Here is a 24885-nt window from a genome sequence, read left to right as displayed (position 1 = left end):
TTTTTAAGAGTGTCAGTTAAATACTGCACCAGCAAAACAACTTTGATTCAATAACCCCTTCCCACTATTGATCTTGCCTTGTAGATAAAAGGCTGCTCTCTCTGAAATCATGCATTTTTCATTGAGGTATCAATGGCAGCCTTTGCATTTGGCTTCCCACTTAGCTTAAAGCTATACTCACAAATGCTGTCTGTTTTGCTCTATTGATTTGGAGGGTTTGCATGTTGTATATTTGAGATATCAGTCCCTTGGTATCATTTTTTTTTTTTTTTTTTATATCTTTGAGTAGCCTGATTGCTGTAAACAGACACAAAGAGTCAAGCAAAGTATTCTAATTAATGTTTTTGGTGTGTAGATTAGCATTGTGCCTTGCATTAAATATTAAAGCTAAAAAAAAATTTGACATAATTAAGAAAGTGTGTGGGGTAATTTAAATTCCCAGGACTGCTGAGGCTACTGCAGCTGCTTTGTCTCTTTGGAAAATTGTTTGTACATGAAGCAGTTTTCTAATACATACCCAAAATGCAATGAATCTTTATCTTGAGAATATTTGTATACTGTAAAATGTTGACACCACAGCCTTACTAGACGTACACCCCGAAGGAAAAATACAAAATTGAGAATTGAGGTCCTTCCTATACCAAATAGTAGTTTACATTGTGGTGCTGATGCATGTCAGGTGTTAAACAACACTTTCAACCAAGGACAGACAAATGAGAGAGTCCTCCTCCCTAATAGAATCTAAAAAGATGAAAAATATAGTGCAGGAGGCAGGAAGGACTAGTCAAAGAGGTGACCATCAGCATCTCAGCGGCGTGGCTTGGCAGCCTCCAGCCTGCCATGGTGTAATTGGAGAGAAAACATATATGGGAGCAAATAACCCCCTGTCAGGGGCATTAAAAGGAGATGTCGTGACAACTGAGAGCCCTGCTCACTGAGCACAGCAAAGTGGAGGGGAAGAATAAGGCCCTTCAAATGGAAAAAACCTGCTTGAACCAACACTACATCCAAATTTTCAAGATAATTGTTTAGCCGGTAGGGGAATAGAGCATCCATGTTTGTTTGTGGAACTTTCCCTTAAAGGAAAAACAGATATTTGTCACGATTGTCATGGATTGTTATCTATTCGCTGTCATCCTTTGATTGATTTGGCATGCCTGCTTTGATGAGTATAATTTAGAAATGGTAAAGGGTAACATTAAGTGCTCAGCCCATATTACTGTGGAGTGACATGAAGGTAGGTGATGGAAACGGGTAGGAAAATATAATGTAGAACTGAAATGTAGAAGAGAAATAAGCAGACAAAATGTCATCGTATTAAAAGATGAATGGTTTTATTTTGTGGGGAGTGGCATTATTAATCAATTAAGTATTTCTAAGGCAGTAATTAAATTATTCTTGTAATACAGCAGGCATTTCTTCTTAACTTCATGTATTCTACCATAAATAATATGTGCAGTGTTTAGGTTTAATCGGATGGTGTAGAAAACAAGTGGTGGATATGAGGGCTGTGTGGACTCCCCTGTGGTGCTATTAAAGTCCTCCTTAGCCAACCTTTGTTTCTTTGTTTGGCAACCAAATATCTCTTCTAAACAAATTAGATTTTGGCATGCCTTACACAGGCAACAAATTCCAGCTTCTCAAATTATTGAATTGTCTGAGGCTCTCTGTCGTGCTCTTTTTCCACTTTTCTCCCATGTCTCTACTTTACAATCATCTCCAAATAATTTTCCTGTCTCTTCTGAACCTCCCCTGCATTTGAAACCTGCCTGACCTCGCCATTCAACTGAGCGTGTCAAAATGTTAATGAGGATCCCCCCGAAAAGTGCTTAGAGGTTAAATAAAGTCTTCATAAGCTGTCGGTCAAAATTCAGTAATTTATTTACTTGGCATGTTTCCACTTTTCCTGCCACTCTGCCTCGGTTCTTGTTTCTATCCAGGGACAGGGCTTGTCTTGTTGTGTTTTGTTTAATTTTTTTTGTGTGTGCAGGCAGCTGTGCAGGCAGCTTTTGTCTGTGTGCGAGATTGCTGCTTTAGCTCCGTGGCCCTTCTCATTAATCATTCGGTCAGACTATTTATAATGCGGCAGCCAAGCCGCCACCTCGGTTGCCATTGGCTTTTGTCGCCGTGGCACTCTGTTTTGTGGCAGGAGGAAACCTAATTATTAACTGTTAAAATGGCAGCCAGCAGTACAGACAGTAAAAGGAGCGTGTCAACATGGCTGGCTGACAGTCAGACTGAGGTGGTAGCCCTCTGAGCAACCATAGACCAACAGCACACTATTTGGCTCAATATCATTTTTTTTTTATTCTAGAAATATATTTTTATTTTTATTTGCCGGTTGGTGAAAAGTCACCACCTTTGTCTCTTTTTCAGATATTTATATTCAAACTAATAGAATGTATGAAAATGTATTGAAGAAAAAACATTGACAATATCAGTAGTTGATATGTATGAACTTGCAGCTTTTAATCTATCAAGCATTTGTCTCAAAACAATCATTAGATGTTTGAAATACAAACATACATTTGTTTTATCAGGTAATTACTTTTCTAATTACATTTTGAAGAACATTTCAGGTGTCAAGACTACCTTTATGTGAGATGGTTCTGGCAGAGGCTTCCAGCCAATAAATCTGGTTTCTTGATGTTAATCTGTTATGTTCATGCTGGATACAGATGTCATACTAACACAAATAATTAAATCTCCTCCTGATTCGCTACACAAAATTCATATCTTGCACATTCAGGAACAATTGAGATGGCCCTGGACTTGAAGTGTCAGAGGGATATAACGTGTATCTTCTTGAGGTGGGGAAAAGAAAGAATTAGTGAAAGCCTCCTGGAGAATGACACTCTTTGTTATTTGTCTTCTGACTCCTTAGCAGACAGCTATCAGGAAGAAAGAGAACTCACTGTGCACCACGGAGAGAAGAAAATATGTGAGTCAGACTTTCCCCTCCCTCCTCCCTCCTTTCCCCAAAGCTTGAGATCCCCCTTCCAAAAATGAAAAGGATCAAGTTGCTGTCACTGTCACCGCACAAACATAAACTTTTCTGGCACCTAATAAATAGGCAGCGTGGCATTGTTCTCAAAGCCAGACAGGTGTGTCTGCCTCAGTGATGATGGATTCCATTATTCTGTATGGAAAGCCTGTTGGCTTTCTTGTCATATGTTGTCACACATCTCTCTCCTGAGAGAGAAAGGTTTGAAAGATGGCCAAAAGTAATTACACAGACGCTTCCCTGATGCTGTTGCCATGTGTTTTCTCCTGCTCATCACCACCAAAGGTAGAAAAAAATTCAGTTACCCACAGCTATATTTCACAGGGAGATGGGGAGTGCAGACATGTTGGTGCTATGCTGCTCTTCTGGTTGTGCTGATTGCTAGCTCATTAACCCGCCAGCTTTATTTTTCCTAGGTATGAACACTAGCTTTGGGAACGGGCCCTGGGCAGTTTTACTCATCACTAAGGTGGAGCAGCACGCCCTGATCCGGGCATGTGATGACATTATTTGCACCTGAATGGCAGGTACATCAACATCTCCTTGTAAACGCATCAAAAGAGAGATAGAGGCACCTTTGTTCTCCCTGCAGCCCACTTGGGTTGCTGACGGCTCACTGATTGATATTATCATTCTTAATGTCAATAAATAGTGCAATGCCAGAGTAAAAAAAAAAAATCAGTTTCCTCTTGGTGCGGGAGAGCTCATTTATCTTTCTGCAGCTCACCCTGGTATATGCCAAAATTGGAGCCGGAAGTAGCCTTCCATTTCATCCAGAAAGGGATGTGTGCTTCTTCTTTTTTTTTTCCCCTCACCATCACCTAATCTTACCTCTCTGTCCCGCTGTCTCTCCTTGTCTCTGTCTCCCTGGTTATTTTGATTCCGAATGAGTGAGACTTAACCGGGTGGGAAGATAGAGCTTAAGTCAGTTGTAATATGTTAGGACAACTCTTGATTAGATTCTGTCAGAGTGAAGTCTCTCTGTGTCTCTCCTGTTCCAGTCCTCCCATCCTGGAACACTAGCGTAACAATGAACAGATACCAGGCTACTCAAGAGCCCCTCCGTGAATATGTTACCAAAATAAGGCCCTTGTTAGAGTGATACTTCTTCAATGGGTAGAGCCTCTGTCATCTAGTTGTGCCTCAGGTGCAGTATATTTCCCAGCTCTGGGGGGGTCGTGCACATTTAACGAGTTCCTGAAGAAGAACCGGGGTATAAAACCTGCAGACAATAAGCCTTTCTAGAACCGTACAGTGGCCACCAAAGGTCTTGGAGACATCATATTGAAAAGGTTAAACACTGACAGTGAACAACCCGAACATGGTGCGTACACAACCTCCACCGAACAGCAACAAATGATGGCATTTGAAAAAAAAAAAAAGAAAAAGAAAAAAGGGTACAGGAGTCTTTTTTTGTTGTTTTTAATTTTTGACAAGAGTCAGAAGAGAATGGGTTAAAACAAGCTACACTTGACAAGGCCACGCTGTTCGGAAAATGAAACACGCACACGCGCACACAAACACATCTGAGTGCTTCGCTGGAAGTGCACAATTCAAAGCACCCATCTCCATGTTTTTTCCTTTCCGCCCCTCCCCTCTCCAATCCTGTTACCCCCTACCCTTTGCTATTATGCTGACAGATAGCACTGATATCCTCTGAGCCGGTGATAGATACGTCATATCTTGGGGAGAAACTGGTTTGTCCTCAGCAGGTGAATATGTGACTCCCTCATCCTCCGAGTAGATAGACACACATGACACTTTTCGACACTCTCCCCCTGATAGCACTTTGGCATGCAGGCAGAATCAAAGGGGGCATCTTTCACATGCAATTAGAGCGGAAAATAAAGACGATGAAGTGCGGTGTACAAAGGGAAGCTGGGGATCAGAAGGCTGTAATGAAAGGTGATTAGAAGTGGAGGCCCCAGCCAATGAGCTGCAGAGAGCTGGGGAAACAAACTCATCCTGGTAGGGATCTTTGTTGAGGACACTATTAGACATTATCAAAGCTGATAATGACAGACAGCCACTGGCAGACAGACGTGGCTATGCTACACTGGATCAATGGTTTTGTCTGTGTGTAATGTGTGTATGTGCATGATAGAGAGAGAAGGTTGGTTTTTTTTTTTATCAACTTTACTCATCAACAGTAAAAGAAGAACCAAAGTATTGTATGGTCCTGACAGGTAAAAAAAAAAAAAAAAAAGAAAAAAAAAAGGGGGGGGGGGTTGGATTAAGGGCAGCTAAGTTTTGTCATTTTATTTTATTTTTGCATATTTAAACTTTGTCCCAATGATGATGATACATAGTAAATCAAATCTTATTAGATTGTGAAGGGCATTCAAACTGAAAAAGAGACCAAATTCAGTACACTCAAACATTTTTGCATACAAACTAAATCTGCTTGATGTCCTTGCAATTGATGCAATTGATGGACACTATTTCTCTATATTATACTTTATTTATCACTACATAGTATATGCAGAGCTTGTATTCTGAATATGGGTCATGCTGGTTGTTTGCCTTACATCTGTAGTCACATTTTTGCGTTATCTCGTGTTGGTAACAGTAAAAATATGATTTTCTTGAATATACAGAAAGAAAAGTAGACATGGATGGATGGAAGCATGGACACATTGATGAGAATGTGTGTGTATATGTGTTACTAATATCTAATATAAGAAAACTTGTATTCTGACTATGTAACACACTTACTGGTTTGTGTATTATTGAAGCTTTTACCTGAATTCATACATCACCTACGTAAGTCTGTTAAGTTTTCAGAAAATCCTACATCGTCCGAGTGGAAGCTCCCAGTTCCATATTTCCTCTGTTTTTCTATTCCTACAAGTTTGTCCTCAAAAACAGCGAGCCGTCCTGCTGGGTGCTGAGTGAGTGATGGACATTTGTTTCACTTCTATCTGGCTAAACTGAAGAAAAGGAGACCCATTCCTCCGCCTGCCATTGCCAGCTGTGAGTGGTTGTCAGGGTTTGGGGCTGGTCCAGGACCTGCTAATGGTGCTGTCTGTCTCAGTCAAGTACTTGAGACCTTGACTCCCTCGAGAGACACCAGGCTCCAAAGTTTGACTGGAATTAAGCACCTGGTGAATGAACAGTGGGCGACTAGGCTGCCGTGGACCACATCACGGTGACATTATAAATACAGTTTACATCTTCAGAGGCAGTATTTGAAGATGCTGTCTTGCTCTCTTACAGGCTCAATGTCCGGTGCAGACCTGTGGATTCGTGAAAAGGATGTTAGTGTGTTATAATTCCGTCTACTAATTGGATTAGATATTGATTATTTTACCAAAAGGAATCCCAAAAAACAAAAACACAAAAACAACATTGAGACTGAGGAGGATCCCAGGGGCTTCCACAAACAAACAACACTAATTCAATGCTTCACTGACACAAAAGCACATTCAATCAAAGAGCCAAATAACATCCTTGTCAAGCATCTGGTAAATGGGTTATTTGGCACCTTAACAACAAGTTGCAGTTCAGGCCCATTCAGATTGTCAGCAGACACTACAGGCATGCTGTCTGGGAATGAGAGGCTTAGCAGAAAGGAGGCTGCGGGGGAGCGCGAGGGCGACTGGAGAGTTTAAGACCAGCACTGCAGCTATTACAGGATGTCAGAAAATGTGCTTAATTGAAAATGATTAGGGCTCTCGTAAAAGCCGATCAAGTCAGGGTTTGGGGAGAAAGCACAATTGTCCCGCATAATCCTGCCTGCCGCTGTTCTTTCATCTGGATGAAGAGATCAAAAAAGAAGGGATTTGTAAAGGCCAGACCTCCCTGTGCCGCAGCCACTGAGCTCAACTCCTCTCTCCAGCTTCCTCCTTTTCAGATTCACTTCCTCTCTGTCGCGCACTCCTCGGTCTGTGTTTCTTGTTCTCTTCTATACACTTATATTTTTCATTTGACACAAGGTCAGCAAACTGTCCTTTGTTGTGTTTTGCTGTGATGTCAGCATGCTTTGCATTAAGTTGTGATACGCGATGAGAGCTTGCGTGACAGCATGTTTAGAGATTGCGCAGTGTTGCCCTTCATTATCAGACATCAAAGACAGACACGCAAACCCGCACAGAAACTATGGGTTGTACTTCCATGTCCTCCTTTATCCATCTTCCAGTGGAAAAAAAGAAAAAAGAAGAAAAAAGAACAAGAGGATAGAAAGCAGTCTGAAATGAAAGCTAGAGGGGCCTAGAGAGAGTCAAAGTGAGACACACATAAACATCCACGCACACATGGAGGAATCAGCTGTGAGCTGAATGGATCTGAGTTTGGAGGGGGAGTACGCTGCCCTTATGGCCTTTCTTTGAAGTGAGGCACAGGCCGTATGTACAGGCCCCAGAGAGGGGCATGTCTACTTCCACCCCATAGGCTGGCTGAAGGCAGTGGTCCGAGCAGAGCACAGAATACAGACAGAGAAAGAATGGGGCTTCATAACTGAGCCGCTTTCTCCTCGCACACTTTTTCTACACCTGCACCAGAGTGATTTTGTTGAGCGGATGCTTAGGGCAACGGACCTCGCCATACTTCATTTACAGTCTGCGTTGTTTGAAGGATATGTTACAGTTTGAGAGCGAGCTTCTGTGTGATTCTACAGATGTATAACAACCCAGTCGTCTTGTTGATTTAACGATTTTCTTATGAACCTATGAACAGTTGCATTCAAAAGTGGCACGCACATGCGCTCCCCTCTTTAAGATCTCTCATGGCCTTTACTATTTATCTTAAGATTGATGTAAAATTAATCCTCCCAAACAGACCCATGAGTGATGGGTGTTTACTTCTAGTCTTAACAGATATGTTTAAGTCAGCGGATGAAGAAGGATTGTGTCGATTTGTGTTGAGTGCAACACCATTAACCTCTAACTCGATTAGCAAGACGGAAGAAAAACTCGGAGCAGATGATTTCCGTCACTGCGATGTCACACTGTTGCTTTTAACTGTCGAGGCTGCACTCATAGTACACTCCCTGTAAACACACACATGCGCTTTGATGGACCGTTCCCAGCTTGTGCGCCCGACACTCAGCTCACGGGTTGGGCGGGATGCGGAGAGACGGTGTGAGGTCTTGTCTGGTCTGGGCCACTCTTGCTCTGCTCTGGCCTCGGGGAATGTTTGGCGTGAGATAAGGTTGTGTTTGAAGAGGAGCTCCAGATGCTCGTATATTACAGGTTGTCTTGTCATGCCGCAGATAAAGCCTCCGAGAAGCTCCTGTCGCCAAGCCGTACCACACACAGACACACACTCACAGGGAAGATAAATGTTTACAGGAGGCATTCACCCTTCGACAGTGTCGTGCTGTGGACGGCGGGGCTGTCATAGCTCGACCGATTTTAGGCTGCGGCTCACGTCTGCAGCATCTACATTTTGACAGTGTGTTACCTGTTGCATATCACTTCTTATAAATACACGATTATATTTCCCCGGCTTTGAGATACCTCTGCAGTTTTATAAAAGATATTGTTAGCCTTAACAAACTTAGACGGATAGCTACAGTGGTAAAGGCCATGTGGGGAAAAAAAGAAAAAGAAAAGGTTTACATGTTTTGGTTTCTGAGATTAGATTTTAGACTCCTTTTTCTCTTTGTGTGCTACCAACTGGCCTTCCTGTGTCTGCGCCTGTCTTTTCACACTCGGTAAAACAAAAGTGTGGTCGTAATTTTAGTTCCTAAAGGTGAGATTGTAAAGTTGTGACACTAATAAAGAAATAAAGTCCTGCAGTGGTGTTAGCTATTGCACTGTCAAGGCTTCCTTAACTATAATAAGCCCGGAAATAGCTTTTACTGTAGTAAAGCTGTGGTTTCAGTTTACTCTTAGCGTGTAACCTGTTGAAATAGCTCTGCGCAGCGACATAGTATGTAATTGGTTATTGTTTCTCATTATTTTATAGGGCTAACCTTTGTATTTTTTTGATTGTAAGTATTTTCATCACGTCTCATTAAGGCGGAGACTCCGTCCCCGCTTTCCGTCCGACCTTGAATGAGATTATTCCTCCCTAATAAGACAAGAGATAGTGGGTTTGTATAATGCAGGGACCGGGTTTCCCTCTGTCATTAAGTCATGTGTTTGCTAAAGTGGAATGGTATATTGCTCGACATAAAACGTGGCATGTCTTCATTTGTCAGGCTCGTAGAGCTGCGAGACAAACGATGTTCAGAGTGTATGTCTGAGGGCCCTCTGAGACCACAGTTGAGCGGCTGCTCACTGGTGCGTTTCTCATGCTAATGTCATGGTCTCCCAGTCTATCTGTCACCCCATTACGCTAACATCATTATGCACAGGGGCCTGTCTCCGTCATTGAAAAGAACAGAATCATTCCTGTCTCATTTTGAAGCAAATTGTATGGGGAACATTTCTCTCTCTCTCGCTCTCTCTCTCTCTCTCTCTCTCTCTCTCTCTTTTTTTTTTTCTGTGGTAATGGTGGGCCAATCATTTTGCAAGGCTCCAGGTATGCAGATGAATGAATAGCTATTTGAGCTTTTTGGTGAAAGGAGTTTTTGTATTATTCATGAGAGGAGTGGTGTGTCTGAAAGAGAAAGTGTACGCACACACATGCACGTGTGTCTCTCAAACACAAATGCATTCACTCAGGTACAGTGTACATGCATTGTACGAGCACTCCTGCAGCACCTGTTCCTCGAACACAGTCGTGCTTAAACATTTCAGATGACGATGGATGTAAACAAAATGGATGTCCACGAAGACGGAGGTCGCCGGTTTGGAATGGTAGTTTACTTTTTTGAACACTCGATGAATGGCTGCTCGGTACATTTATTGAAGCTGCGACAGATTTTTATTTTACAATCAAGAAACCTATTGTAACTGCACAACCCCCGATTAGCCCCACATCATTGCATTTTTTTATTTTTATTTTTTTTTAGCCTTTGAGCAGCTACGTGGATGTTTCTAAGTGAGATATTTCCACTGCGATCTTCTCGCTGTTCACTTTGAATCTTTTCATCTCAGGTTCAAATCCAGGTTAAAACCTTAAATATCTTGGTCCTGAGAAACGGCACAAATTCCTATCTGTCAGCTCAGCAGATTCCTCGTGCTGGCGTGCAGGTCTCCCATCGTCTTTGTGTGGGAGCTACTCTAAGCCATGCATCCACCTGCTAATTGAAAAGCTTCAATCAGCTCAGCTAACTGAGGAGACAACCCCGGGTTCCTGTAATTGCCCTCGTGACAGTGCTTCAGCAAGAAAGAAAAGAAAAAAGAAAAAAAACATCTCTGTGTCATCATTTGCACAACATTATGAATAGGTTAATAAAATAAAATAGTTTAATTATAGCTTAGTTGCCATATTGTTAATGGTGCCAGTGTGGCTCAATTGAATAATACAGTTTCTACTATTAATTATCTGAAAGTGAACTTGTTTAAATGATATTTTACAGCCCCTTGATAAAAATTACCGCTAGAGGCAATGTAATGATAGACAGACAAAGGCCATGCACGAATTATCATAAACTATTAGCTTGTTTCCAAAGGGTTTTATGTTAATCTTTTAGTGCTTAAGTACCCTGCAATTAACATATCAGGAGGAGCTGCCTTCCAGCTAGGCTTGCAAATTGAAGTGCTCAGATAAAAAAAAAAGCTATTGAGATGAAACCCTGAAAGAGAAGAGGAGCTATCGCACTGAAGTGTGCTGGAATTTTTTTTTTTTTTTTTTTTTTTTTTTTTTTTACTCGTGTGCTGTGTCTCCACACATTTGTGAGAGAGGGAGAACGATAGAGAGACTTTAAGAGCACTGAGACAAAGAATGAGTGAAAAAAAAGAGAGCAAGATGCCGTGAGAGTGTCTGTGATCAAGGATGTACAACAATTCCATTATCTCTCTTGGGTGATGACATGAGATGTCTCTTTCAGGCCTCTCTGCCTTTGTCTGATGTTACACAGTGTGTGAGCTATAGGCGGAGTGAAATGGCTCTCATTGGCTGCTGATGGCGGCATCTGATGGAATGTGTTTACATATCGGGCTAGTGGCTTGATATGTAAATGTGGCGGCGTGCTGAAAAGGCTACGGGAGATATGGTTCATTGTTAGGGTCTTCACAGACTGTGTTCCCTTTTATGCTAAGCACAATCGTATCCACTGAGCGAGCATCTTGTAAACCTGCCCGTTGCCTTTGGAAGGTTAAACCCACAAAGGAGACCCATAGCTTTGGAAGATATGCATGTTTTATAGGGTAATTGGCAGCTTTGCTTAGGTCTGCGTTCTTTGTAGTCGCTGACACCATTTACATTTGTTACAATTAAATGAAAGTACCCATAACACATAGCTTATGAGTTCTGGAGAAAATACAGGACGGTAATTGTTCCTCAGAGTATTGTTCTCATATTTTGCCAAGAAAATGCATTATATTTCCACACAGATTTTTTTGTTGTTGTTTAATATTATCAAAGTTCTAGTCAGGCTTCCAGAATAATTAGCTAACAGGGTTTTTTTTTCTGTTTGTAGCCATCTATTCATCCTTACTGCAGCAGGTAATTCACCATGTATGTGAATAATAATTTGTTCGACCATTACATGTGGCATTCTGTACATTCCAGCACGCATCAGTCCTGACTCAGTGAAACCATATTGCCCATAGAGCGCTCTGATATTTTCCTCCATCACCCAAGGATAGATGACTCCACTGAGGCCTTAATCTCATGTTAAAGATTTGTTGGCCTCTAGAAGTCAGGCCTAGCATTGAGATGCCTGGCCTGATTTATATTCACTGGCATGGAAGGGGAGCCAAGTGCACTATCTGCAAAGCAGATGCTGCAGCAGTGCCCTTGTATTAGGCCTTATATTTCACCTGAAATAAAACCTCTGAACAAGGTTGTGTCCTCGAATCCCCTCTTCTTCTCCCTTTTTCTTTCCATCACTGTCTTTCCTCTTCTTTTATTGACCCTCGTCTTCTTTTAACAGTCATTCTTAGTAGTCTTTCATGTGAATGATGACCTGACAAAAATATTATGCCTCCAATTGTAAATAGTACAGCACACTAGCCCTAACACTGAGAGGTTTTCATTGCTTTCATGGCTGAATATGAGAGGCAAAAGCTGGGAGTAAAATAAAGCCTATAGCCAGCCAAAATCCTGATGAGCGTTGCCTTTAAAACCAAATTCTTGTCTGTCAGCCCCTGTAATTTATGGGGCAGAGATTACAAAGCTACCGATACAATAAATTAAACTGATGGACAGAATTATGCCCGGTGCTTCCTGCTCTCCCCAATGACGCACACTAACTTAGCACTGCCTGACAATGAGTATGATTTACCACCCGGCCAGAGTGGAGAAGGGAAAACATTCACAGGCAGAGGCACCCAGGCCTCACTTTGGCCCACAGCCTAGTGAATAAAACCCTGCTTTAATTCACCCACAAACGTGTCGCCATTAAAAAGGCTAAGAATAGGGATTGCAGATCATAAATACTCTCTGATTTATCAGCTAACAACAAAGAGCATAAGCCCAAGCCAAGGGGAGGGAGATTGTTTGACAGAATGTTGTCAAGGAGAGGAAAAAGAGAGGAAAAACACACTCGTTCCCTCGTTCTTACTCACAGACACTCTTAGCTGAATCTGACCAGGGATGTAGCCCGGCCCTATCTCCTGCAGCAGTCGTAGGAGCAGATGTGTCTGCTCTCTTCTCAATGTGTGACAGACAGAAAAGATAAACAGAGAGAAAAAGCGGAGAGAGAGAGAGGAAGAGACGGAGGGGGAGGGAGGTAAAGAGAGTAGGAGCTGGCACAGCACTGGCTAATTTATCTCTCTGAGAGACAGATTAAAGAGAGAGGAGAGTGAAACAAAGTTCCACTGGCTTAATCAGCGGACAGCCTGCTAGCAGAAGACATGATAAATCAGAGCAGGCTCAGTCCAGGAGAAAGCCTTTGCTCTGGGAGGGAATGGGAGACATCCTCAAGCCAAACAGCAGTATCTTTTACATGGACTGTTGTGAATAGCAGCTCGTGAACCCGCTATGTGTATACTTGCAATCGATACACATTGCTATTGTTTGAGCAAACACCGTTGTACAGTAGTCCTCTGCTCTTACTTTGCCCCGACCCGACGCTGTTATTTTTAGTAGTGGGTGAACAGTCCTGCTTGCTGGTGTTGTGTAAACAGGACAAAGGGACACGAAGGGCCTTAGGTTTCCTCTTGGTTTCGCTGTGAAGCCGTGTCTTTCTTTAGCACATCGTTCATGACAGGGGACTAACCTAAGGGCCTAACCCAGGAACAGGAAGAGGGGCTTAGATATCCCCGTGTCATTAGTTCACCACGGGGTCACAGCTGGGCCACTCAGAGCATGATTACAACCCTTGATTTATCTGCTTTGGAGCCCGAGCACAGATAAATCTCCGAGCTCATCCTCGCCGTGGGATCCTCACTGTCTGATAAACGGCCCAAGCTGAATAAACAACCCCCACAAACTTCCAACCCCTCGTACATTATGAATAATTCATTCAGGTTGCGAGCTCTAAATGCGTATATTTTGTATCTTAAATGGCAAAGGTGCTTCCATGATCTCTATCCAATCCTCTGTGCATGTCTTTGATGAAATACTAGAGAGGCAGGGGTTGGCGGACATTTTGTTTAGTAGTTGTAAACTTTATTTCCTCGCCCCGGCTGTCGTCCTCCAGCATTTTCACATAAATATACTTTATGCAAATGTGTCACGGGTTAGACCGTACCGTAGCTCCCGTGTAGATATGGGCCTGTCTGCGACTTTATGACAAAGTTTAAAATCATTAATTACAGTGACCCCTGCGGTAAATTCGCTCAGTGGAAAATGGCCCCAGCTCTCCTGTTTGGTGTGTAGATGTGATCAGGAGTGCATTTTAACTTAATTAATTGGCCGTTTCTGTTGACAAGAAATTTATGCAGTAATAATTTGCTCGAAATAGATGCAGAGCGCAGGAAATGAGATATCCATCAGGGTGCTTGTGTTCCGCCAGCTGCACGGCGGCTAATATGAAAGTATTTCAGGCTGCTCAGACCCTGCTGTTTGCGCAGTCAAGATTATATATACCCACGATCCATTGCCTGCCTCAGAGGCGCTCATGGAGGTCTATGATAACAAAGACTATGTGATTTATGGCCTGCTGTGAAAGCAGAACTTGATGAGATTAAACAATTTCATAGCATGAGTGTTTCTCAGAGGGCCTTCTGATTTGTGGCAGCAACACCGACAGTAAATCAAGTTTATATATCTGAGAGCATGCTCAGCAAAGGAGTGCAATTACTGTTTAAGACAGCTACTTTTTATTTAATTTTTATCCCTGGTTTGTCTCTTTTATTTCTAGCCTGTCATACAGACGCTCACCTTCATAAGTCCTTTTGAGGGAAGGGTTGAAGAATGGAGGAGGTGGGGAAACTCGAGGAGGAGAGGAGAGGAGAGGAGAGGAGAGGAGAGGAGAGGAGAGGAGAGGAGAGGAGAGGAGAGGAGAGGAGAGGAGAGGAGAGGAGAGGAGAGGAGAGGAGAGGAGAGGACGGCACAGTGGCATGTGCCCTCTGCTATCTCTCCTCTGCAGCTTTTACAGAACAACAACAGCAACAACCGGGGGACAACAGCGGCCACCAGTAGAACAACACGGGCGTCCGTAGAGCAGGAGGAAGCACTCCATTTTTAATGCATTGTCTGCCTGCTGCTCTGTCCCTGTCTGGGTAAATGGAGTAGGCAGAGTGTAATTAGAGAGCCGGGCTTTGCTCCTTGCCATAAAGATGACATGGTGTAATGATACAGCTTACAGGCCCTCAGAGGGTTCTGAGGATCTGGGTCGTTTGCCTGTGACTTATGATAGGTGTGGAAGATGACAGTGTTATCATTGCGACGGAGAATCCAGAGATGCAGGGAACTTCTTGTGAAAGGTTGTCAGGGATATGAGGCGAGCAGAGATGGATAGGGAGCATACTAATCAGCTGTATTTACAACTCGTCATGTAATATTTTTAAATGGAAATTAGGAGGAATCAAATTTTCAGTAGCTTAATTATTGTAATCGCGTTTTACCGGTGTTTATTAGTCTGAAATATATGTGCCGGTATCAGTTCATAATTCAAGGGTGTGTGCTCTAAAATTGTTTTTATGTGCTGCAAAAATAACAAAATAAAATTACATACCACTGAACATTTTTACTTTGAGTTGAGGTCAGAGTTCTTAAATTTAGATAGAAGAGGTTGAAGTGTATTTACATCATATGAGTCTGCATCTGCACTAATAAACTAATCAAGTTGTGTTTTTACATGAATGTAAGTGAACATTGAAGTACATGTGCATTAGTGTTTCACACATTTAGATAATATGAGAGGGTGTGTGTGTGTGTGTGTGTGTGTGTGTGTGTGTGTGTGTGTGTGTGTGTGTGTGTGTGTGTGTGTGTGTGTGTGTGTGTGTGTGTGTGTGTGTGTGTGTGTGTGTGTGTGTGTGTGTGTGTGTGTGTGTGTGTGTGTGTGTGTGTGAGCTTTTTAATGTGAGTTCGTGCACACATGCAAATCTGTGTGTTTTGAAGTTGTGGTTAAATGTTCAACGGGTGTTTGTGTGTCTGTGTCCTTGGGTGAAGATGTGAGTTGTGCATCTGTCTGCATCATCCCATATCTTCCCAGAAAACATCAAGAGATCTCATTATTTCGACACATCTCAGGGTTTTTTTCTCTCCTTTTTTTTTTTCCCTCTCTCTCCGTGTGCCTTGAGTCAAAATTAGTTTTCATTCCCTCTGTGATCTTACTGACTGAAGCCGGCTCAAAGTAAAGAAAATCGCAGTCTTCGTAGCAGCGCTGAGTCAAACACACACTTCACACAGCCGCAGTCTGAGTTAAGCATTGCTAAGTAACCTTCACATTTCACTCGTGTGAAGAGCTAATTTCCTTTAAGTTCACATGTCAGTTTTTGTGCCTCTTTTTGTGGGTCCTCTTCAAATGTCTCTCGGCGTCTAATTGCATAGGAAACATTCTAGACAAGCCGGTGTGACAGGCCCGCTCCCTGAGTCTTCAATTATTAAACATCCTACACTCTAGAAAACAGCCCTGACGTTAGCTACATCCCCTAATCGGAACAGAAAGCCTCATGATATGTCACACTCCTGAGTCGCTGTGGTTTTGTGTGTCTCTCTGTGTGTGTTTGTGTAGTTTGCTTTAAACAAGGAAAGATGAAAATATTTCTTTTCGCACCAGTTAAATAAGGCAAAACTATGACAAAAATTATTTTTGTCACAGGTAGATCAGAACATTCGCATCTCGCTTTTTTTCTCCTGTTTTGGAGATAAAAGAAATTGTGTGTGCTGATGAAAATATATGAAACAATCGGTTATGTTTAGCGTAAAAGTTTGAATAAGACATTTAATCATTGTTCTCACTAATATATACAGCATTTTATGATTATTTGATTTGTCTTGAGAACTTTTTAGCTTTACAATCTGTGCGAATGAAAAGGTCAAACTAGACCGAAATAAGAAATAGCCTCGAGCTAATTGTACTGCGTACCTGTAATATGTAGGCTTCCGTTTCTGCTTTAAATCACCTGCACTTACTCCGCAAGATGCTCACTGAAAAGGTCGAATGACTTTTTAAATTTCAACCCAAAAACAAACACAGCCTTATTACCATCTATGAGTCATCGCTATGGATGATTAACGTCCAGCAGCACTCAACCTTTGCCAGTCTGACGCTTAGCCGTACACAGAACGGCGGGTCTCGCTGTTGCTGGTTCACTTTGTGTGCCTCGTGCCCCGAGCGAAACATCAGAACAGTTGCTCTTGTGATCGGTGATCATATGATACATTTACTCAAGAGCAAGTTCATTGGAGTAGAACTGGTTAATCATTAAACACACGCACAGCAGTCTTCCTGCTGAGCAAAAGACCGTTGTAATGCTCACAAGTGCAGGCACCATTACATCAAATGTTCTTCCCCCTGCCATTACCTAAGGAAACACAATGAATAGTTTTCATCCATATAATAGCAATTTAAAACACATTCCAATTTTTTTTCTTTTTTTTTTTAATCCCTCAGTCCAATTCCTTAAGACTTAAAGTGAATTGAAAACAATAGAATTAATATTCCACTGTTGGACCTTTCACCATGCCTGTCGATGGAAAAAAATATTCATTTAAATTATTTTAACTCAACCAACATGTGTTTTTCTGGTCATAAAATAAGATCTTTTTGTTGTTGTTTTTTTCATTAGTTGACACAAACATAAAGAATAATTTTAGACTTCTGTTTGAAAACATGTAAAAGTCTGTGTATGTGGGAGGTAGATTTGATCTCTGCTAGTGAACGAGAGCGTTTTTCATTTCATCACTGCCATTACATGCTGCAAGACGCTTCAAGCTAGTGCTACTTATTTCTTTTTTCATTGTTTATTTCAGAAAGTGTTGCATTGTTTGTAACCCCTAACTTCAAAAGTACGAAACATGAATCATAAAAAATTCTATCTAGTGAAGAACTAAACGTGTCATGCCAGCATTAAATGTTGACTCAAATAAGTTCACAAGTTGTGTCTCCTCTGATCTCTAACATGATCAGAAAGCAGCACCAGTTTATGGAGACAAGATGTGAAAAAAGTTCCATGCACAGACACAAAAGAAATATTTTGATATAGACCCAAAGAGAAAACATATCAAAAGACATTTTTATACATGTCTTTTGCAAGCACAAAAAGCAGAAATGGTGTCAAGAGAAAACAAAACAGAAGGCTTGTTTCTTCCAACAATTGCTTTAAGCTACAAAAATCTCCTTGAGTCCCTAGCCTCCCCTCAATGTCAGCTCCCCTCCCCTCGCCCGCCCTCCCTCTCGCTCCTCTTCATTTCTCTCTTTTCCCCTTTTCCCTCTCTAAGGCAGGACAGGGCCCTCTTTGCACCCTGATAGGTTGCGGGCTGATGCTTAGCAACAACATTCCTGTGCCCTAAGTAGCAGTAAGCCTCTGGCTGAACTCTTTGATGTGGCTGTCAGGCCACATTTATTTCCTTTTAGCACTTTGTCTACTTGTCCAGATGTATAAGGAGATAAAAAGGGCTGGTGTTTACACTGGTCTCCCTCTGTAGCGCGGCTGTAATTAGATTGTATTGCTGGTCAGTCTTAAGGAGGGAGGTGAGGTGAGGCGAGGCAGGAACCAGCTGTGTCAGGATGAGCTGGTCAGGGGGAGACTTCAGAGCTGCGCCGCGGAAGAGGAGAGCAGGGTGTAAAAACGCGGAGCAAAATAGTTACTTTGTGTACTTCTGCTGTGACAGCCGACGTCGTAATCACATTCTGGGGAAATCTTTCTCGATCAACTCATGTCAGCATAATGTAGTATAATATCACACCCGTCAAGATTTATAATCGACAGCCAGGCTTCCAAAACTTTATAAACTTTGTGGCAGTTGCATCTGAAAAACATCTAGATGTGCGTCAACCTTCCCTGACTCACTTTTTGGTGCCTCATATTTTCAAGATCCCCACCGTGGAGGTGGTTATGTGCTCCATGTGGCTCTCCTTGTGATCTGCTTTTCTTCTCTTTCCAACCCTCCCCTGTCTCCCTCTTCCTGCCCCCCTCTCTCGGGGTGATATGTTGGAAGTAATAATCACTATTGCCTCTGGGTTTATCAGCATTTATTCGCATAACAACGCTGAAAAGGAGAAGACAGACAGCACTGGTGTGATGTATTATCTAGTGTGGGGATCATCTTTCATAATGACATCCAACAGAGCTTATTCTCTCTCACTCACGCACACGTATGCACACTTTTTTCATTTCTCTCTCCCTCTTTCCACTCCTCTCTGTCCACCCTTTATTATCACAGAATCCATGGTGCTCCCCAGCCTGTAAATTTGTGCCACATTATCATAAGCTGTGGCGATAACTCACATTGCACAGAGACAATAATGATGTGAACACTCAGCATATGCCCCAGGCCCAGCAAATTAAAACAATGCTCAGCTTGATGAGCAGACTAATCTGGACAGCAGAGAGACTGAGAGAGAAGGAGAGATGAGAACGGGGTCCAGGAGAGCCTTAAATAGACGACACAGCAGCACCTCCCTCTGTTCAGTGTAGGTAAAACCAGAGAAACCAAGACGGAGGGAAACGGAGGAGGATATGAAACAGAAAAGTGGGAATAAAGAGAGTAGGAGCGTAGCTGCAGCGCTTGTTTTGAGGACATGAATGTGTGGGAATAATGAAAAGTTTACTAGCTTTTATTTATTTACTTAGCTCCAGACCTTTGAGAGCTGGAATTTGTATGAACACGCCTGATGTTTAATGCTTCTATATTTCACAATAAATGCATAAAAGTTCAGAAATGTGGCACTTTATTGTTGTAGGTCCTATCACACTCCTATCTTTAATCATGCAATGCCGTTATTCATGTTTTATAACCTTTTCAAAGAAATATCTAGTGTGATAGTGTCTGTGGCACATTTGTGCAAAGTCTTAAAATAATCATCAATGCACCGGTCCTCCTAAAGCAAGTACAGAGAATTTTTTTTCCCTTCCTTCATTCCTTCTCTGCTTCCTCGTCCTCCGGACATGTCACTGACTAAAGCAAAAGAGTGCAAATGTGGAGGGGTAGTGAGTAACGTCTGAGAGTAGAAAAAGGAGGATCAGGTCAAGTGGAAGCTGGCTGATTGATGCACGGTGGACGGGGTGGGATGGTTGTGCTGGATAGGACGGGAAGCGACAACAACCCCAGATGTTGAATGGGGTTGGGTGTATGATCAGCAGGCATGATAGAGAGGAGGTGAAGTAGTGGTGTCATGCGTAGCGTTGCATCTGGGTGGGTGGTGATACTGAAAGCAAGGTGACTGATGTCCCATGGGACCAGAGGCAGGCTGTGAAGGCAGCCCAAGGCTCTATCTCGTATTCAGCTAACCCCAGTAGTCCTCCCTTTCCTTGTTCTCCCCCCGCACCCCCCTAAAATAGTCTGTGGGTGGTGCTGTTAATAATGTGGCAACTAGGAAGATTAATTGTGGGCAAGCAGCAGGATTAGGAGGGGCTTTTGTTGGCCGAGCAGGCCTGAAGAGGCCCAGGCTTATGATCTTTCAAGCAGGACAGGAAATGAAGCAAGCAGGGCCGCAGCTCTACGGCGGTTCAGAGGAGCGCAGAGGCAGATCAGATGGAGACGGCTCACAGTTCCTGTCTTAATCCCCGAGTTGCTCACTTCAGCTCGTAATAATTGCCAGAGACAGACTCTTTGTGTGCTCGTTATGACAGCCAATATCAGTTATATCCTCAAAACCGAATGGCAAAATGCAAATTGGAGGAATAAAGAGACTTATTTGAAAATAGGATGGGTGGTGATCATTTTGTTTCAAGATTTATTCGCTCTCTCCAACATCTGTTTTTGCAGGTCCTGCAGTTTAACTGAGTATGAGTATCGGATTGTTTTGCCTCAAATGGGAGGTGGCACTTCTTACTGAGTACAGTATGTTCTCATTGTGAACTTTTTGACTTCTTGTTTTACTCATTCCATACAAGTACATTGTACGAGCAGGGAGTGATCTGTGATATTTCTTAACAGGTTTTAGCCACTCCGGAGGCTTAGAGCAGCAAGTCCGCTGTCAAAACAATATTCCGACTTCTTTCAAAAACACAGTCCTCCAGTATATATGTAGTAAGGCCTCAAAATAGGCTTATTTTGCCATTTTTTTTCCCCTCCTTGGTGTAACACGAGACACATGCTGGCCAGACCTTAATGCCTTTCAGAGATGCTATCTGAAAGCACATTATGTGATCGTTTTCACGTCACTGTGCTCTCTTTGCCCATGAAGAATATGGTTCCTTTTAACAGTGCAGGCCATTCCATTTCTCAAGGTTATGCATGGTCATGTAGAGGAACAACAATAAAAATGGGGAAAAAAATGCAGCTCCAAACCATCTCTAATATGTATTTGTCAGTTAAGTCTCTTGCTATGATTAAAGGCCCAGTGAATTCCTCCCTGCAGGAAAGGAAAGTATTTCTGCAAAGGCATCAGATATCGCTGCGTCATGATAAACTGCCTGCTCCACAAGCTAAAAGGCTAAGGGAAGGAGGAGGATGTTTTGGACCTTGAAAGTGCACCAAAGAATAACAACACAAAAACTCTTGACCTGTTTGAGAATACAGTCTGAGATTGAGGCCTCTGTTTTCTCTTTGTCCTACAGCAACATTTGTCACACTTGCTTAGCCTGAACCTCTGACTTTGCTCACAATCAATAGCTCGTTCCAGTTGTGCAGGCAGGTATCTATGCACACATTTACCGCACATTTCAATTGTTGGACATTAAATAAGATAGCCAGTTGAACACAGATGAGCATTTAAAATGCAATTTGCATCCCCTCTATTTAAACCTGTGTAGAAAGGTCATTATATGTCAGACCAACCTCACATAACAGCTCTACATTGGTCTGTTCGGAGTGAGCAACGTCTTCCCTTTTAGTTGACCACTGAAGGAGGTCATGGCTGAGTGAAGGTTAAGACTTCTCCTCCCTAACCACGTTGTAGATCAGTCATCACCAGTTCATCTCGACAATGTGAGAGAAGGACTAAAACATGATCTCACCGATTATGGGCTTTACTTTAACAATGTAAGCGTTCGGTCTGAAGCGCGTTGTGCAAGTGCATTTAGGGCGTGGCCAAATTCACGTTTTGCTTGTTCAGCAGCGGATAATCTGAGCGCAAAGTAAGGAGCGTGGTGTGTTTTGGGTATAATCTGAAATAAATCAATCAGTGTCATCTCTCATTCCTCTTGAAATCCACATGTGCTTTGTACCTTGGCCAGTGGCTGTTATAATGGTTGATCTGCCAAGTAATAGAAAAGGATGCCTTTCTGCAGAGGAATACTTGTTTGTGTGCAGATTAAGCAGATTGATGGTCCACAATAATAATCTTTTGCATGTTTGTGCACTGCTGCATGTCCCTGTGTGTGTAACAAGAGAGTGTATGCCTGTTACTATCTGAATAATGTGCCCTTAAGATAGCAGTAAAATACTGTACCACTGACTTAAGACCAGGTTTTTGTTGGTCAATCGCGCAATCGTTTTCTGCTGCCTGAAGATAGCAATGCACCAACAATGTCCCTGACCAGACTTCCTTTTAAGACTAAAAGGTCCATGGGTGCTCAGATGGGCACACGTACTTTGCTATTTGAACAATGCTGGTGATAGACAGAAATAATTGTCTGAAACTAGAAAAAAACCCTTGTGTTGCCGTTGGTGCTGCTTTGCGCTAAGTCTTAAGACAGGAGTAGTGTTTCCAACATTTCCTGTGCCAATCCGCCACGATTTATGAAACTCTTGGTCGGCTACACTGATAGTTGTAGTTGTAAAACTTGTTAGATCTTTTTCCCCTCTATATATTAATTCTTTGTATATGTCTCCTCTCTTCTAGCCCCCTAGTGAGGGTGGACTTGAGAGTCACCCCCTACCTTATACCCCTCTACCCCGAGGATCCAGAGATGCCAGGAACCACAAAGGTAAGAACTTTTGGTGTTTCTAACCTTTTAACTCAGGCGTTTTGTACATACACCTGTACAGATATTCTTTGAAATAAACGCGAAGCAGCACAACAAAATATTCAAATACAATCAGAACCATAGCCCGTGGATTATGTAAATATGAGTCATGACCCTAACGGCTGCAGAGAGTGGGAATCTATTGAACTTGAGACTGAGTTAAAGTTACGTTATCTATTCTTATTGATCTCATCTCATCTGTCCGATGTGTTGATAGTGGGAATAAATCTGAGTAATCTAGGTTAACTCTGATGTGGATATATGCGTGGGAGCACACAGTACATATACAAGATGCCGCATCCTTGATCTGTTGATACTAGACATTGATTAGGCCGCATATTGACCCAGTGTAGTCAGTTGATGTAATTATGAAGCAACTTCTGAACATCAAACATGGCACTCTGGGAAGAATGCATCACATTCATTAAAGAGATGCAATGTTCTAAATTAATGGTGAAGGCTACCTACAGCATTTGTTGTAGATTCTCAGCTGAGATGTAATCAAAAAGCCTGGAGCTGCATTTTGTTACACTAACTAATCCCATAAGTATACAATAACACCATTCAGTTTGTATCAATTTGACATCATTTGCAACATACCTCGGACTAACCTGCAATGTATATCAGTGTCTTTGATCATTTTAGTTAGTTTGTGCTTTAGGATTTCAAACAGACATTTTATTGTCTGTTTTATGAATTACAGATGCAATAAAATGGAGCAAATAAATGTAATTTCACACATAAGATTTCACATATTACTGAGGAGCAGGTTATTGTAAAGCATCTTGCAAAACAATTTATTTTTTTTTTTTTTTTTTAACTTTATTGTCATTCAACATCTAGAGTCTGTTTAATCAAGTTTCAAGTAGCCTGACTCATGACGTTGGTCTAATGGCATAAACCTGAATTGACCATTAATTTGGTGTCAGACTTTTCACGATAAACACCACTTCTCAGGGTTGTTTTTGAAATAAATAATTTCCCAGTTCTTGTACCCGAGAGATTCATCACTGACTTCACAATGCAAAACACTTGTGATAAGCAGACCACCACTGCGGCAGCATGGCATATCAGCAGTGAGTGTCCCAACCCTATATACAGTAGAGCCTGGCACACCAGTCCCCATTTATGGTGCCAAGGACAGATCTATGTCATGAAAGCTGGGATGGTGGCAGCTCTCATTGGATGTAAGGACAGAAAGAGCCTTGTGCTTTGTCAAAATCAGACCTGGCTAAGAACAGCCCATTTAAAGGTGAGGGGATCTGACACATGAAATATTTTTCCCCTCTGTCTGAGATCTGAGCAACAGTGACAGTCTCCATTTGTTATATTTATGATGCAGCGCTGCAGTCTTAGATAACACAGCCCTCATCTTCGCCCTTCACCTCCTCTTCACGTCCCTGCCTCAAGCCCCTACCTCCGCTCTGTTTTTTTTTTCCCATTTATTTACACTTCTTAAACACACTTGAGTTTTCTTTATGTGTGGGAGATGGTCACAGTAACTCCTCATTCTAAGACAACAAAGCAGCGCTACAACATACACAAATTATTCAGACAGTAATTCCAAACACCTGAGTGTTTGCTGGGTTAAATCCAAGATATAAACAATAGGGGTGAAACAATATAGGTAATTATGTTTGTGTAGTTTATGGCAAACCTCTTGTTTAAATACGCAAGTGAAATTAAACAATTCACTACACATTTGTTTCAAAATCTATTGAAAAAGTGTCCTAATTTAGCCTTTTCTGCCCGGTAAAATTATGCTTTGATTTCCTGATGAGTTGTTGAAATTACAGCAAAATATATAGAATTGAACATTAAATTTGTTGAACAGTTACAGCGTTAGTAAGCAGGTTTTAAAATAAACATTATACAGTATGTGATTGTGACAGTAGTTGTTCAAGGGTTAACAATGTTTTTAATAGAGGGACGAGGGAGGCTGTATAGTTTTATCCTGTCTCCGGCAGTAGCAGGCAGATCAGCAGCATTTCTGACATCGCCCTGTCGGCAGAACCTCCCTTTCCTCCTTTCAGCCCTCTGCACCCAACCCCTCCACCATGTCACCTGTGTGGAAGCCCCAGAGCCTGGGTGCCAGAGGTAATTACTGCAGCTCGGAGAACTCCCGGAGGAGGGCCACGCTGGCAGGTCACTGCCCAGGGAGAGAGGGGTGTAAACCGAGGACAGGACTCCAGGATGAGCTCCTGTCTTGGTTGGTGGAGGAATCAACCAGAGCAAGACAAGGCAGCAGAGAGAGGAACGGGAGGAAGGGAGCAGTCGAAAGATGGGCTGTTGAGGTTGTGAAATCGAAATCATAATTTCATAGGCCACATCTGATGGCAGATAGATAAACTAGAGGGGTAAAAGAAAAAGGAGAGAGGGGAAGTCAGGATGAGGACCAGCTTTAAACAACGGAGGACGATG

The 24885-nt window shown here is 42.3% G+C and overlaps 1 protein-coding gene across 1 annotated transcript in view; it reads left to right on the top strand.

Moving 5' to 3' along the window:
- Positions 1-24885, top strand: part of lrmda (leucine rich melanocyte differentiation associated) — a 206689-nt gene that overhangs the window by 156341 nt on the left and 25463 nt on the right. Inside the window, exon 6 of the mRNA XM_069692786.1 lies at positions 22341-22425. Coding sequence (XP_069548887.1) covers positions 22341-22425 — 85 coding nt within the window. The remainder of the gene's footprint in view (positions 1-22340; positions 22426-24885) is intronic.

This window comes from Brachyistius frenatus, unplaced genomic scaffold (assembly GCF_029030835.1).
Source record: "Brachyistius frenatus isolate BFR_SWC_R1_liver_20210118 unplaced genomic scaffold, ASM2903083v1 Contig_13, whole genome shotgun sequence".
Taxonomy (NCBI): Eukaryota; Metazoa; Chordata; class Actinopteri; family Embiotocidae; genus Brachyistius; species Brachyistius frenatus.
The sequence above is the reverse complement of the archived record's forward strand: the minus strand, read 5'-3'. Positions and strand labels throughout refer to the sequence as shown.